The 15,487-nt window shown below is 39.5% G+C and overlaps 1 protein-coding gene across 2 annotated transcripts in view; it reads left to right on the forward strand.

The window, feature by feature from the left end:
• Positions 1–15,487, forward strand: part of Ubc6 (ubiquitin conjugating enzyme 6) — a 100,332-nt gene that overhangs the window by 27,184 nt on the left and 57,661 nt on the right. For both annotated transcript variants that reach the window (XM_067143083.2, XM_067143084.2), the window contains exon 2: positions 283–363. In XM_067143083.2, coding sequence (XP_066999184.1) covers positions 283–363 — 81 coding nt within the window. The remainder of the gene's footprint in view (positions 1–282; positions 364–15,487) is intronic.

Consider the following 15,487-nt stretch of genomic DNA (forward strand, 5'->3'; position numbering starts at 1 on the left):
TCTACACATCCAAAATGATTAGCTCTTTGAATGGGAGTACAGTACCTCTTGGAAGAAAATTTTAAACGTTGCTTTGCCTGTAGTAGGTTAGAAATTATGCACACACTAATCTAAAAGGGATTTAACACTTTTCTTTCCCACCCTGCTGGCAAGCATTCTGATGGTGAAAATTGTTTCGACAAACGGAACTTGAACCAACTGACCATGGTGTTCGTTATTAAAATTGAACTATCTTTAACGAATATCAAAATGTAACTTCCTAAGAATGTTGCTTTGTTGCAGGCTTCAAGAAGATCCTCCAACTGGTGTCAGTGGAGCACCTACGGATAACAACATAATGATTTGGAATGCTGTGATATTTGGGTAATAGAAAATTTCTTTATTTAGCATCTTTATACCTAATCAATAAATTAAAGTAGGAGCTAAATTAGTACAGCTTTATAATTAAATAGGATTTAGAGTGATATAATATATAACAGCTTTTGTTAATCTCTCTGCCTCATTTTACTTCGTGTGTAACCTTGCTAAGTATTATCACTAGAGCCTGGTTATGTTTGCCAAATGCATGCTTTTCCAAGTATCTAGAGGAATGCAAAAGTGATGTAGCTTGTAGTTCACATCTGGAATAATATACTTTACCAGTGTTTCAGGAGTTAGTGCGTACATTGTAAATGCATATTCAGGGCAAAAGGTATATCTTTTTTGCTAGTGGTTTAATGTTCCCCTAACACAATAATAACTAAACTAATGTCATAATGGCCCACCTTTTCAATATTATATTACACAATGTTTACATTACATTTTAAATATAGGAACTAGTTTCGGCCTTGGTTTTCCATCATTAGCCATAATACAAAACTGTACAAACACATCTAATGACTAAAACAAATGTATAAACATATACAAATGACGTTAAAAGGTATTAAAAGCATCTGGGTTGAACTATGTGCACAACACGTAAAATATATTGTTGAAAAGGCACAATTTTTCAGAAAGTAATAAGGTCAGTACGGTTTATATTAGAATGACAATATTTATTACATACGTAAATCACAGATGGATACAGTGAAAACAATAGACTTGGAGATTGTAATCGTGGCGTGTCAGAATGGAAATAAAAAACCGTACTGTGTAGGTGCCGCTACTTGATGGTGGCTCTGCCAGAGTCATATGAATATTTATAAATATACTCAACATCCCCTCTTGAAGGCTGAACCAGCTTCAACATTTCAGTCTTCTTACACCCAGACATTCTAAGCACTTCTAGTGCTTCGGTAGTCCCTTGTTTAATATGTCGGCGTGCATCTTCTCAGTTGACAAGTATTCGAGGTGAATGTCCCCAGATGAAAGAACCTCTCATACAAAATGATGTCCAACAGTGGAAAACATGATTTTCAGCAAGCTTCTGAGCTCCAGTGTTGTTGTAATATAGCTGTACAGTCGACACGCTAATGTGTACCTGAAGTATATTTTAACATTATGTAACATTTTAATGAAATTTGTGTCACTCAAGTTTAGACTAGGTAATGTTTTTTATTGTACAGTCGTTATGAATAAGCAGGTTCATCAGCAGCTGGTGATGAACTAAATAATGGGTTGAAACTGGTACTGTGTTTTTAATGTGATTGAAATATTTTAGGCACCTCATGTAATAAAGTATTGATTAGGTGTAACATTCTCGACTTTATACTTGTGTACTCAAACTATCAATATGGACATTGAAGCTGATAGATTATAATACATTGTAAAGGCGAAGCTAGTGTATGATCTGCAATTGTTGATGCATGCAGCCCAATCAGCATCTACATAGCCATTTAAATTACTGGTATCATTTCCAAAAGTGGTTCCCATGTCAGAAGAACCCTTCAGGTACCTCAGTACCCTATTTGCTGCTTACCAGCATTCTTTGCCAAAAGAATCACTGTATTGGCTTAAGGCACTCACTGCATGAGATATGTCTGGACGTGTTTCAGTCGATAGGTACATAAGAGCGCCTATGAGCTCTCTGTAGGGGTCCTCGCACCATCATCCTTGGACCAAGTACTCGATCTTGACCAGCTTCAATTGGTGTGGCCACAGGCTTGCAATCAGACATTCTAAAGCGATCTAAGATGTCCATAACGTAACCTTACTGTTTCAAGGTGATACTGGATTCATCTCGAGAAAACTCAATCCCGAGACAATAATTAATGTCTCCCAGGTCTTTGACCTCAAACGACTTTTGTAGAAATTTGCAGATCTCGTCAATATCTCTCGAGTTCTGTGACAAAACTAAAATGTCATCAACATAAACTATGATTAGGAGAGAATCAGCATCTGAACCTTTCACATAGACGTACGTTTTCATCAATGTGTTATCATTGTATTGTATTGTATATTCAACATTGAAGCGATTTTATATTCCTTCTACTATGTATTAGCTTGTCAATTTCCTTCAACATCAAGCATTGACTACGGCTTCAAGCCATTAATCAAGTTATTTACGATCAAATGACGTCTCCTTCATTAAGTAAATTGCGTACGAATTTATCATTATATTAGAGTTTTAATTATTTCAGAAACATTTTTATGATGAACTGTAAGTTTTTTTCTCACACACATCATCCTCAAACATATTATAGAATAATCTTTAACCAGGTACCTGGTAAAAAATAAGGTTTTGATATTGAATGAGGATGCCTCATAAGAAGAGGCGAAATATGTCTCATTGTATTTAAACAATGTTTTAACTCATATGTTAACATTCTGCATTGTATTGAATAGGTGGCAAAATAATAAATATGTTCCTGTATACATTATAAGCGATATGTTCCGAGCTGTCAGTGAAGAGATGGCCTGGAATGATATTAGTAGACAAGTTTGAGTGGGGTCTGTAAAAGTAGGAATGATCACAATATGAAGATAAATTTGGAATTCAAGAGGACAAATTGGGGCAAATATTCGTTTATAGGAAGGGGAGTTAGGGATTGGAATAATTTACCAAGGGAGATATTCAATAAATTTCCAATTTCTTCGCAATCATTTAAGAAAAGGCTAGGAGAACAACTGATAGGGTACCTGCCAACTGGGCGACTGCCCTGAATGCAGATCAGTAGTGATTGTCATCTTTCCTTGGAGACAGATCTCGCATTCAAAGTCCTCTACAGTGTCGATAACTTCGATTCCCTCTGTCCTTTTATTCTTCACTGCCTCGCGTAGATCCATTATGTTTAGATGTCCCACTCGACATAAGTTTAGTTGTTATTGTGATCACAATTCAATATGGATCAAAACCACAAATTTTATATCCTGTGATTGCACTAACACATCAAAGTTTTTTGGTGACACAAGTATGGGAAAGGGCTAGGAGTGTGAAGGTAGTGGTTTAATTAAGGTACAGCCTCAGCATTTGCATGGTGTGGAAATGGGGTCCACGGTAAATCATCTTCAGGGCTGCTGACACTGGGATTTGAACCCACCACCTCCCAAATGCAAGCTCACAGCTACGCGACCCTAACTGCACGGTCATCTTGCTTGGTGGCAAAAATTATTTTTCAAAATTGCATATATTAAATTGTCACTAGAAAATGTATATCTGATAACTATTATACCATAATAATAATAATAATAATAATAATAATAATAATAATAATATAGTCCTAATCCTTATATAGAATGGATAATAACAGTCTCACAAAGATAATTTTAAACTTACCATTATCATTGAAAAATCACAATAATTAGCTAAAATAAATCAGTGAAGACCTAAATAAAATTAGCATTAATGAAAAAAACCATTCAAGATAGAATAAAATTCAGAATCTTAAATCACAAACACAAATTTTCTGTTAAGGCCACCCGACTAAATACAGGATGGGCTGAACAAACTAAAAAGGAACACAACAAAAGCATGAGATTTTAGGAAGAGAAGAGAAAAAACCAAAAATGTGCTAATAATTCAAATGCGCTCCTTAGTTGGGCATAACGAATCAAGACAGAATACCGTCCTAATATTCTGACAGCTATAGCACAGGCAGGAGGGCCAAGGAGCCGGACACTGTCATGCTGAAAGTATATATTTTACCTGTTGCCGTATTGAACAATCGCTTTTTTCTGTTTTGTTAGTGACTAGTCGAAGAATTATCTGCAGCACACTGTATGTGATGCTCTCCAGAAAACCATACCTTAATTTAGAAAATCTCATTTTTTGTTTATATATTGATAGGCAAATTTGCGATCATTTTTGTGAAAAAATCTGCTAAAAACCTGATCACCTTTCCCACGGGTGAGGACGCAGATGATGGATATACGATACCCCCCTCCCTCGGTATTCCCTGCCTGTCATAAGAGCTGACTAAAAGGGTCAATCTAAGCTCGGAAATGGATTGTGGTTTTTGGAACCCTGAATTTTACCCCCTGGATGGGAGTGCTTGAATACACCCACATGTAATCCCTGCCTGTCGTAGAAGGTAACAAACGATTATATGGCCATAAATCTCCTCTCAAAGGTTAGTTGTAGACTGATCAAAATTAATGTGCCTAGTGGCCATTGGTTCAGCGGGCCCTGGATTCGATTTCCGACTGGATGAGGGATTGTAATCTTAATTGGTTCATTCCCTTCACTCAGGGACTGGGTATCCGTGATATCCTCAATATATCTGCAACTTGTATATCACACACAACACTGTCCTACACCATGAAGAGGAAGGGTCCTCTTTAATGTGCGACTGTGCTCGAAAGCCCAGACTGTATCCCCAACCCATCGGGTGGGAGTGCCATGTACCTGGCTGTAGTATCCGCCTGACAAAACAGGTCCCCCACACAGCCAAATTCCATACGGTAGCATATTACTTATCGATTTTATTTGTATTCCTTTTTTATTCTTATCACTCTCTGTATATGCCCTGGTGCTCATTACCTCAGTCAGCCTATATTAAGTATCATTCAACATTGGACCCCAGGCAATACCGGCTGTGACCAGGTAGGTATTGCTTTGGCTCCTTGGTTCGGCTACAGAGGCCCCTGAGTGGGTGGCATTCCTGGAAGATGTTTTCAGAATTACTTTGAACGTCGAAACCTGTCCATTGTGGTCTGCCACCCAAGTTTCTAACATTTGATTCTCTCAAGGGCGCAACCCCTGGGAACAGAGGCAGTGGGAAAATATGGGATCCACCTTCCCTAGGTTCCTGGTTGCTACCAGAACCGATGGGAATTACTTCATGCTGGTGAAGTCTGTTTTGTTCAGCAGACTTATACAAGATGTCTGCAGCGAACTGGAAGACCTTAAGAAAATGTGCAATGATACTTTGTTGTGAAAGACACGCGTTGCCATTCAAGCTGACCAGTTGCTCAAGTGCAACCACTTTGGTGAAATTCCTGTCAAAGTGGGAAAGCTCAAAACCTGAATTTGGTTCGCGGAATCATCTTCCACTGCGGCCCGATCTTGAACACTGATGATCAACTGATTGAAGATATCATCTGATGGCCAAGCAGGCACCAATTTTTGGTAGTGAGACGAAGTCTCTCACAGTGCATTGGCACTGCCAGTGGCTACAACTAGCCTGCGCAGTGGCCTTCACGGTATGCATTGGCCATGCGTCTTGGTAGGTGTGCTAGGTACCAACTGATGAGCCCAGCCTAGCACACGGGGGCGAAATGCTGGCAACCAGGAATGAGTTAGCTGGAAAATTTATGATGTCCAATAACGGACCATTTATATTGGTATTATGAAGAACCGTGGCGCAACACACGCCCTGTGCATTACACGCAAAGTCAACGGTGAAGATGCCACCAGTGCTTTCATTGTCTTTCTCAAGTTGTCAATGTTACGAGAGAAAATCAACGTAACAACATATTGTTGATCAATACCAAAGTTTCTGACACATGGTATCACATTCAAATCCATCCATGTGTGGTAAATGTAGAAAAGAAGCTCATAGTATGAAACGGTGTACACCTCCCAACAGGTGCACTAACTGCTCTGGTCTTCATTCTCTTCAAAATAGAAACTGTCCTGTCTTACCTCGGTGAGATGTTGATCCAGGAGATCAAGACACTGGATTGTCTTTCTTAACACAAAGTGCGCTGTAAGTTTAATTCATGAATGTACCTGTCAAGACACTAGATTTCAGCATTATAACACAGAGCCTATCAGGCTAGTTGTTCCTTTCAGCAACACCTTCTGTTAAGATCGCTTCACTCAAGGCAGCAGTTGCTCCTGTGATCACAAAGTCTCCCTTCGCTGAGCGTATAACCTCCACTCCTACCTACTTTTATCAAATAAAATGTTCACAGAAAATATAAATGAATTGAGCATAGAAACGACTATCTCAAAAGGTGTATCTTCAGGTGGTTAAGTCTACACTATAAGCTTTTTCTCATGTGTATATGTGCGGATCCTTTCAAAACTTATAGCAAGGTTAAGACAAATCATTTCATACACATATATTTTCAATTTAGTAAATAACTTAGTAACTAAAAAAAACCATATATTAATGCAAGGGGCGTACTATGTTGTTTTACACTTTATTTTTTGTACGTCCAGGTATGGTTCACATTTCACGTTTGAAGGTGGTGATGTGTAACTAGTGTCTTGTTCCACCGTTTGGTAGCAGCACACGCATAGGGGCCAATGAATGCACTCATCATAGCCATTTCATAATAACACTGTCAGCATAGGAGCAGACAACATGGAAAGCAACTGTCAGGGTTCCTATGAAAAGAAGGTGTGACCGCTGCAGAAATTCGTCGGCGCTTGGTGGCAGTCTGTGGAGAACATGCGCTGTCATGGAAAACAGTTTAAAACTAGGTGGAAAATTGGAAAACAGGGCGCACATCTGTGGACAAGGTAACCAGTTCTGGAAGGAATGTGACATTGTCAACACCAGCCAACATTGCCCGGGTCGAACAGGCTATCCAAGGAAAGAAATGCATCACATTTACGGAAATGGAGGCATCCACGGGAATTGGCCAAAACACCCGGCTGCGGATTGTGCAGGGCCACTTACAGTTGGGGAAGTTGTCATCCATGTGGGTGCCTAGATTCTGTCTGCAGACAAAAAGCAGAGGCGTGTGGACTTGTGCAGAGAACTTTTTCAACGCCATGATGGACATCCAGCTGACTTCATGGCTAGGCTTGTGATTGGTGATGAGACATGGCTCTATTACCATGAGCCAAAAACGAAATAACCATCAATCTAATGGAAGCATAGGGGCAGTCCACCGCCAAAGAAATATCGAACAGTGATTATCGCCTGTTCGGGAACATGAAGAAACCTCTGCTTGGTCGGTGGTTTTTTTTTTGCGGATTTTGCAGAACTGGATGCAGCTGTCAAGGCATGGGTACGCAGCACTCCGAAGGAATGGTTTCAGGAAGGTCTGGAGAGACTGACACATCGATGGCAAAAGTGCATACAGTTACAAGGAAATTATGTTTGAGAAGGTGGACCTAACAACTGATGTGTAATATACTTTATTTGTGTAGAAAAAAATAGTGTAAAACAGTCTAGTACGCCCTTCGTAACATACCTTCTTTATCTTCAAGAATTATATTTACAAGCTCCTTTTTAAATGAAATTGTTACGGAGATACCATGGTGGACAGAGGTGAAAGAAGGTGCGGGTATCAGTGGGTCAAAATAGGGTAGTCAGAAGATTAATTTAAAACTTTAAAATTATAGCTATATTTCTTCTATTTTTGTTTCTTTTCAGAAAATAAACTTTACAATTTCAGGTACCAAAATTTTGCTTACAAGTTAGGTAACAACCTTTAGAAAATCAGAGCAATCAACAAATAACACATTAGCAAACCTGCGCTTGCAGCTCCCTAATTATACATTCTCCAAGAGCGCTGCGGCTCCTTCTAAGAACAGTCAAGGAGACGAACCTCCCAATTTCTTTTACATCACCAGGAGACAGGGTATTTGAAATATACACTCTTCCTAGAGCACTTTTTTGCTCTAGGAGACCACTCTCCAAACATTACAACGTTATAGACTTCCAACGGCACCATTCAATATTTACACAAACCAGTGGCGGCTGGTGGTTAAAAGGTTCAGTGGTGCACAATTTTTACCAATGATATAATATGCTTACAGGCTAATTTTCAAATCTAGATACCTCAACAATACTTTTTATTATTAAAAATAAAACAAACATTTTTATTTTCAGGAATATTACTACAACGCATCAACATTTTTTCATTTAAAAACTCTTTTACCATATTGAAATGAAACACCTTGAGGTAGCCTAATTCCGGTATTGAAAAAATATCCTTTTGTAATGTATCTGGTTTCGAAATTAAACGTCGCGTTGGCCTACCCATTCGTTTCACCTCGGATTTTTCCTTGGCAGTTCGTTGCGGAAACGGCCTAGACGTTAAAGACTGCACCGGATTCATGATCTGGCAAAACACCCGTAATTGATAAAAACGCACAATAATAAAAACACACATGCTGACATGAATATTTACACAATGAAATCAATAAGCTACTTAGCTTGTACGCACATAACAAAGCTCACGACTATACTGAAAGGAATGGCGGTGTTTATTTTCAAATTTAGTGCCTTTAGTTATATATCCAGCCACGGCCGACTTGATGCGTCGCTCTAGCCAGGACGAATAGCTCTAGCTAGCTCCTTACTGAGCGCAGCGAGGGATCCAACCGGCCGTGATCCCACAGATGAACTTCCATCCAGTGTCGCTAGATGACACTCCTGTTCTATAACAGAATCTCACATTGAGCAGCAGCGGTCTCTAGCGACTTTGCTAGTAGTTGGTTACGTAGGGGCACGGCTGATTTGATGCTTCGCTCTAGCTATCTCCTTAGCACAGCGAGGGATCCAGTCGGCCGTGGTAGGAGGAGCCAGGTTGATAAACCTCCATTTAAGCAATGTATAAGAAGCCAAGCCTATCTTTTCCTCTCCCTGCGCACCCCTGTAGCAGCCCAAAAGCACACTTCTAGCAGCCCCGCGCACCCCTCGAGCAGCCCAGGTTTCATCCTACCTCAGGTTGACTCTCCACTGCAAACTTTTCGGCTCCTGCAGTGAACATCTAAGAGTACCGGCTTGTAAAGAATCCTGTAGCCAGTATTTGCTCTTTCAAGCTCTTGAAAGGTTTGTCTTGTTGAATGAAAATACAGTAGTTGAGTAATCCAAATGATGAAACTTTACCTAAAATAAACATAAAAATTTAATGGGGGTAGCGCAAACCTGCAACCTTATGGAGAAACCGCCCCTGACACAAACTCCCCTACATGAATAGAAGGAGCATCTATGTTCTATAAAATGTACAGTTAGGAATCTATTTCCAGAAATTTCCAGGCCTCTCAAAGGCTCAACCTACATTTTACAAACTCCAACGGTATTCACTGTCTTCTATGTTCAACAGTCTAACATCTTTATACAAAAAGGAATGAAATAGAATTTTCCAGGGGTATCGAATACCCAATCTACCGGGCCTTTGTGGAAAACAACAGGTTAAAATTACTGGCCCAAAAATCAAAATGATGTGAAGGCAGACACTTGCACTCCTTGAAATTTGCAATTAAAAGCTTAAAACCCTATTTGGGCTTCTGGCCCGAAGTTACAGAGGCTAAGTCTATACTACCGAGGTGACTAGATGGAGAGAATATTTAAATTACAAGGATTTCAAACTGAAAAAGGTTACAAAATCATAGTTGCCTCAAAATCAAGTTGATAGGCAACCTGAGAGGGTATCACACTCTCTATTCCCTGATTTTGGCTAAGTTCTTTGGACTTGTTTGAAAGTTACATTTTAGAAAATTAAAGTTACATTAGTCAAGACTGGAAACCATCCCCTTGAGCTAGCTTTCAAAGACTATCACTTAATAAAATCCGGACTGCCATTACCTTGAGCTGATGGCGAGGCACCCCACCTCCTTTGTAAACACACACACTGAACTGGAGCGTTGAATAAGACCACCTGGTCAAAAATGTGCCCGCTTTTATACCCGAGAGGAAGGTTCTAGAGAGCTCTGGGCTAAAGCCTGACACACCCCCAATTCTTATTGGGTAATTAAATAAATACTAGACGTAATTTGATTGGCAGAAAAATAAATATACAAAATTTTCTATTGGCCAACATCTTAAGTTGGCGGGAAGAGATCGAAGTGTTGTCAACTTTAACATACCAAAAACAAAGAATCACTCTGAATCGGTCCTTGACATTCAAACAACAGTGCATCACGTTATCTAAGTAACTTGGCTCCAGAGTGAATCTACTCCGCAATATTGCCGGAAGTAGCTGGGGTGCGGACGCCAATACCCTACGCTCTGCTGCACTCGCTCTTGTATATTCTGCTGGTGAATACTGTGCTCCTGTATGGCAAAACAGCATTCACATAACAAAGATTGTTGTCCAGCTTAATGAAGCCGTGAGAGTTTTCACTGGAACTTGTAACTGACCGGCTAAGCAGAACACACTTCATGAATGAAAAGTCACAAGGATAATGTTTAAGTGAAACTAGACGCCACCTGCAAACAATTACAGGAATAATTGACTCACAGAGCATGACATAACTCCTTCTCGCAAGGCGACAGTCATCAGGCTGACGATGCTCCAAACTCGCTATATAACCTTACCTGTCTACCCCTGAAATTGAATTTGGATAACATGCCAGGTTTTCCGTCCATAAATAAAAGTTATCATACGCTTAACTATTAAATTTACTGAAAAATTAAAGTTTATCAAAAGTCTAATATTACTCACAAAAATGTACATCTCCATCCCCCCACTCACAAACAACTTAATATTTACACTGTACATACATACCTTATAATAGATTCAGCACATATAATTTACACTCAAAATATTATTTAGGAAGGGCAAGATGCCTCAACTCGCGTTATGATATAAAACCAGTTACCAGTACTTGCTAAGTGCATCCCTAACCTAACACGACGCTCACTTCTTAAATCTTGACTTCTGAGCCTTTCAATTTGCGACCATCTAAAGGTTGATTGGTCAGTCCAAAACATCACCACACAGGAAATACTGCACCAATTCCCCTCATCTTTATACAGGTTGTAGACTGCTTGGCCTATTGCTGACAATTTAGAAGTAAGCTACGAGATCTTCATCCCTTTTTGACCTCGTAGTGTATATACACTGAACGAAAAGCACCATCACCACTTCAGAATACCAAGTAATGTCACTGTATGAGGTGTTAACATAATGCACCTCAACATGCTAGGTGATATTAAATCAAATCTCATCTACGTACAATGTCAAGTCAAGTGTCTACGAATAAAATATCAAATTACGTGAACTTAAGAAAACTAGAGCCAAACAAGTATGAAGGAAAACTGTTCACTCAGAGTCCATACTGGTTACTGAGACGATAAATAGCTTACAAACTCGTGCTATTCTTCCACGAATACGCAGGTGATGAACAGTTGGGCTACAACTTATTTCATCACGTTGTAATTAGTTCTGTGAACCACATACAGTACATATCACCTCCACACTGCACATTTAACGGCTGCTTACAATAAGCATTTCCTCGGCGAGGGGAAATCGATAGTCTTATCAAACATTACCATCAAATACAGTCTCTACTGTATTTGTTACCATACACTATCTCTCACCAACCTCTCACTAGCAATCCCCATAAACGAGCAATGCCTTCTTGACTCTGTAATGGTCTAGTAATAGAGCTCACGTAAAAGATGCTCGTGCAGCACCCACTTCGCGGTATCAATTGTCGTCAACAGTGACCTCAATAGCAATAATCAGCAACTGTAACAGTCCTGCACAATAATACCCGATAACAGCAATAAACTTGTAGCACACACACATATATATACAGACTCGCTCTGTACAGCACAACGTCCACCAAAATCCACATGTTGCCACACTTTAAACCAACTTCAACTGTCTTTATCGATATAGTAGCTGTTTTCCTAGTTGCATAAACTTTACTGCTATCCCATGTGCAGATTCATACACAAATTTAGGTTACACCAATATAAAGAAACATAAATACATAATTCCCTACAACCAGATTCTTCTTAGAATGTAATGTTCTTATATCTCAATTCAAAACTCACAAGATACCTACTACTTTATATTAAAATTATTTTTATGACAACTTCCTAACCTAAAAGTTGCGAGTCATACACTCGTACAGTTACAAACTGTCAGATCTACTCCCATTCAGTGGTTACCTGTCGTAGCTAATATTGCCCCACAAGATCTAAGGAGGAAAGCAGCTAAGGTAAACTTGCTCAAGGAGATCTCTTCTCATAAGAACTCTCCCTTTTACGATGCCCTACAAGACCTACCAACAACTCGTCTGAAATCACGCAAACCACCCTGGACTGATTTTAAAAGTATCAGTTCTTTCGACATGACCTCCGAGTGGCGACAACTTTGGCATGAACATCCACCCAACAATGCCCACTTGGTTCAAGATCCAACAAAGAAGGTTGAAGGATTCCAACTGCCGCGTTAAACCTGGTCGAAGCTGAACCAAATTGGAACGGGTCAAGGGAGATGCGGTTACATGTTGAAGAAATAGGGTTTTCATTCATCTGCGACTGTGGAGCGGAGGAGCAGACAATGGAACACATTGTTAAGGAGTGCCCACTTCGAGCATTTAACGGTGATCTGAGGCTTCTACACGAAGTGACTCAGAGTGCTCTGGACTGGTTGTCAAATTTTGACATTTCCATTTGATATTAGATTTTTTGTGTACTTGTAAAGCCATATGATATAATCAACTCATTGTGGTAAACCTTAAAATACAAAAATCACTTAACAATTTTGATAATTCCTCTTTACACCAGAGGGCATAACATCAGGGTTTTTTTTTTGTTTTTTGTAGAGACATATGTAGAGAAAAGACCAAACTACTTGTATTAGTTGTTGCAAACTTCATATATCAGATGGCATTCTCCAAGGCACTTCTTTTGAATGAATGGGGCGGGTGTACCTCCCGGTACAGAAATAATGAGAAGTAATTTATGTGTAGCATTTTGATGAACTTGAACACCCACTGGCTGACATCTTACAAGTGTTACTTATTACTCTCATTCGACCTTGAATCTTGCCAGTGACTTCGTTACTGTACCTCAAAATGCACCATTTCTTCTATAAGTCAGACTATATCAGAAAATATGTATGTTCTTCTTACCTCAATCTTATAGAAACATAATTCTTATATAAATTACACTCCTTTTACTATTATTAAATCTTGCTTAATGCTGTAGCTATACCTTAATTAAGGCTATGGCCGTTTCCTTCCCACTCCTAAGCCTTTCCTATCTCATCGTTGCCATAAGACCTATCTGTGTGGGTGCGACGTAAAGCAAGTTCTAAAAAAAATTAAGTCTTGCCTTCATTTCACGTCACTAAAAAAATTGTGAAGATGCTTCTACTCATTAGTACTCCTTCTAATAACTTACATTCTTCAAATGCCAGTTTTGTAATCTCCGTACTATTCCGTTCTGTTCCTAAAGGAGAAAAAAATTAATACAGTTGTGTCAAATACCACAACATTCCAATGTACTTCCCCTTTTTTTTTTTTTTTATGTGATGAAAGAAAGATACGTGCAACTCGCCATTGTCTTATGTAATTCTTCAGTCTTATTGCTCACTACAAGACGCGTCTTCTTGACTCTCCATTTCACATACGATCCTTCAAAGATTATGACACACTTGATAACTTAGCTCTCTTTTTGTACCATCAATATTCATTTCCTTTTATTAAACATTGTCCAGTCCAGTGGCATGAAAATATAGAATGCTGAACATACTCATTACAGTGCCCCTGTTTGAAGCACAGCAAACTAACTTTTGCCTGTAACTGCCATGGTGTCTGCCACTTCTTGGCCTTAATAGTTAGCCCTATTATCAGTTCAGTGAGTTGATGGGATTATATGTTATTGCAAATTAAAGTTTTATTTAAAAATAAACACATTTTCAAACACTCTTAATGTTATAATGAAATAAGTGCAGTGAGTATGGTAGGCATTTGCTTGGTTATAAGAAGAATTACATGTGTAGGAGCCCTTGCTGGCGAGATGTAGTGTTTACAGTGCGCTATGTCTTCTGGTATGGGCTAGAGCAATTTATTACTTTCATTGACCTGTCTCAGTCTCATCCTTGGCTTTGACAATATGAAAGTGACCGAGGTATGAGCGATGCTAGTAATACCATTCCTTATTCAGCCAGTCCCTGCTATGATTGGTGTGAAAATATCGCCCATAGGGTCGGTTGGTGCATGCATTTCAGTGGGCTTGGCAGACTGATATGCAATAGCAACTTCTGGCTCGGTGAGGAAAGCAACGGGAAACTACCTCACTCCTCATTTCCCTAGTATGCCTCTTCAGTGATGCCTAAGCTGTCTGTGATAGCCTTTGGTGGAACTGTGGAGGATCAGACCAGCCTTCGGGCTGAATACCCAACATACATACATACATACATACATACACATATGTAGAAGGATGGATAATTTGGCATCATACATTAACAATAAAGTCATTCACTACAGAAAGACATGTTATACATACAGCAGTTCATTGAGTAATTCACACGGGTATAGAAAGATACCACTGCCTTTTAATGACATACCTTCAGTGTCATTCTGTTATAATTTTTTAATTTTGCTTCTTGATTTAGTTTGTTCGTTTCATGCAGTCTGCTACTTACGGCTACCTTCTGATAACTGCTGTACAACAAACTGCTCATATGCCCATTGGTTGTGGCGTAGAATATCTCTTGAGACATCCTCTGCCTGTTGTAAGGGGCCATTAAACGGGGTAACCCCAGATTCTAAACGTGAGACCACTGGACCCCTGGCTGAGTGTAGCATTCCTTCCACAAACGGTATTCTACCAGTTTCAACGCTTTAATATTTCTATCGGACCTGTCTTGGTCAATCCTCACCTGACTTCATTCTACTGAATTCATAGCCTACATTTATTATTCATGTATTTATTTATTTATTTATTTATTTATTTATTTATTTATTTATTTAGTTCAACCTTGTACGCCTTCTCAGAGACCGAACTCCATCAAACAACAATTTCTCCAGATCCTTCCTACGGCAGATTCAGAAGCAAGTTGGCCGTGCAGTTTGGGGCGCGCAGTGATGAGCTTGCATCCGGGAGATGGTGGGTTCGAACCCCACTGCCATCAGCCCTGAAGATGGTTTTCCGTGGTTTTGCCATTTTTACACCAGGCGAATGCTGGGGCTGTACCTTAATTAAGGCTATGGCTGCTTCCTTCCCACTCCTAGGCCTTTCCTATCCCATCATCGCTGTAAGACCTATTTGTGTCGCTGCGACGTATAACAAATTGTGAAGATAAAAACGAAAAGGAGATTCAGAGGAAATAAGCATATGTTTTGCCTTCAAGTATCATGGCTGCCAGTGGTTCATGTAGATTCTAAGATGGCCATCAGATTAGCAGTCTATATTTTTAATGTCGTTGGTCCAATCGATGACTCTTGTTTTCGTTTTTGATTGTCACTTGCCGAGAACTTACA

The sequence above is a fragment of the Anabrus simplex genome, chromosome 3, assembly GCF_040414725.1.
Source record: "Anabrus simplex isolate iqAnaSimp1 chromosome 3, ASM4041472v1, whole genome shotgun sequence".
In the NCBI taxonomy this organism is placed as follows: domain Eukaryota; kingdom Metazoa; phylum Arthropoda; class Insecta; order Orthoptera; family Tettigoniidae; genus Anabrus; species Anabrus simplex.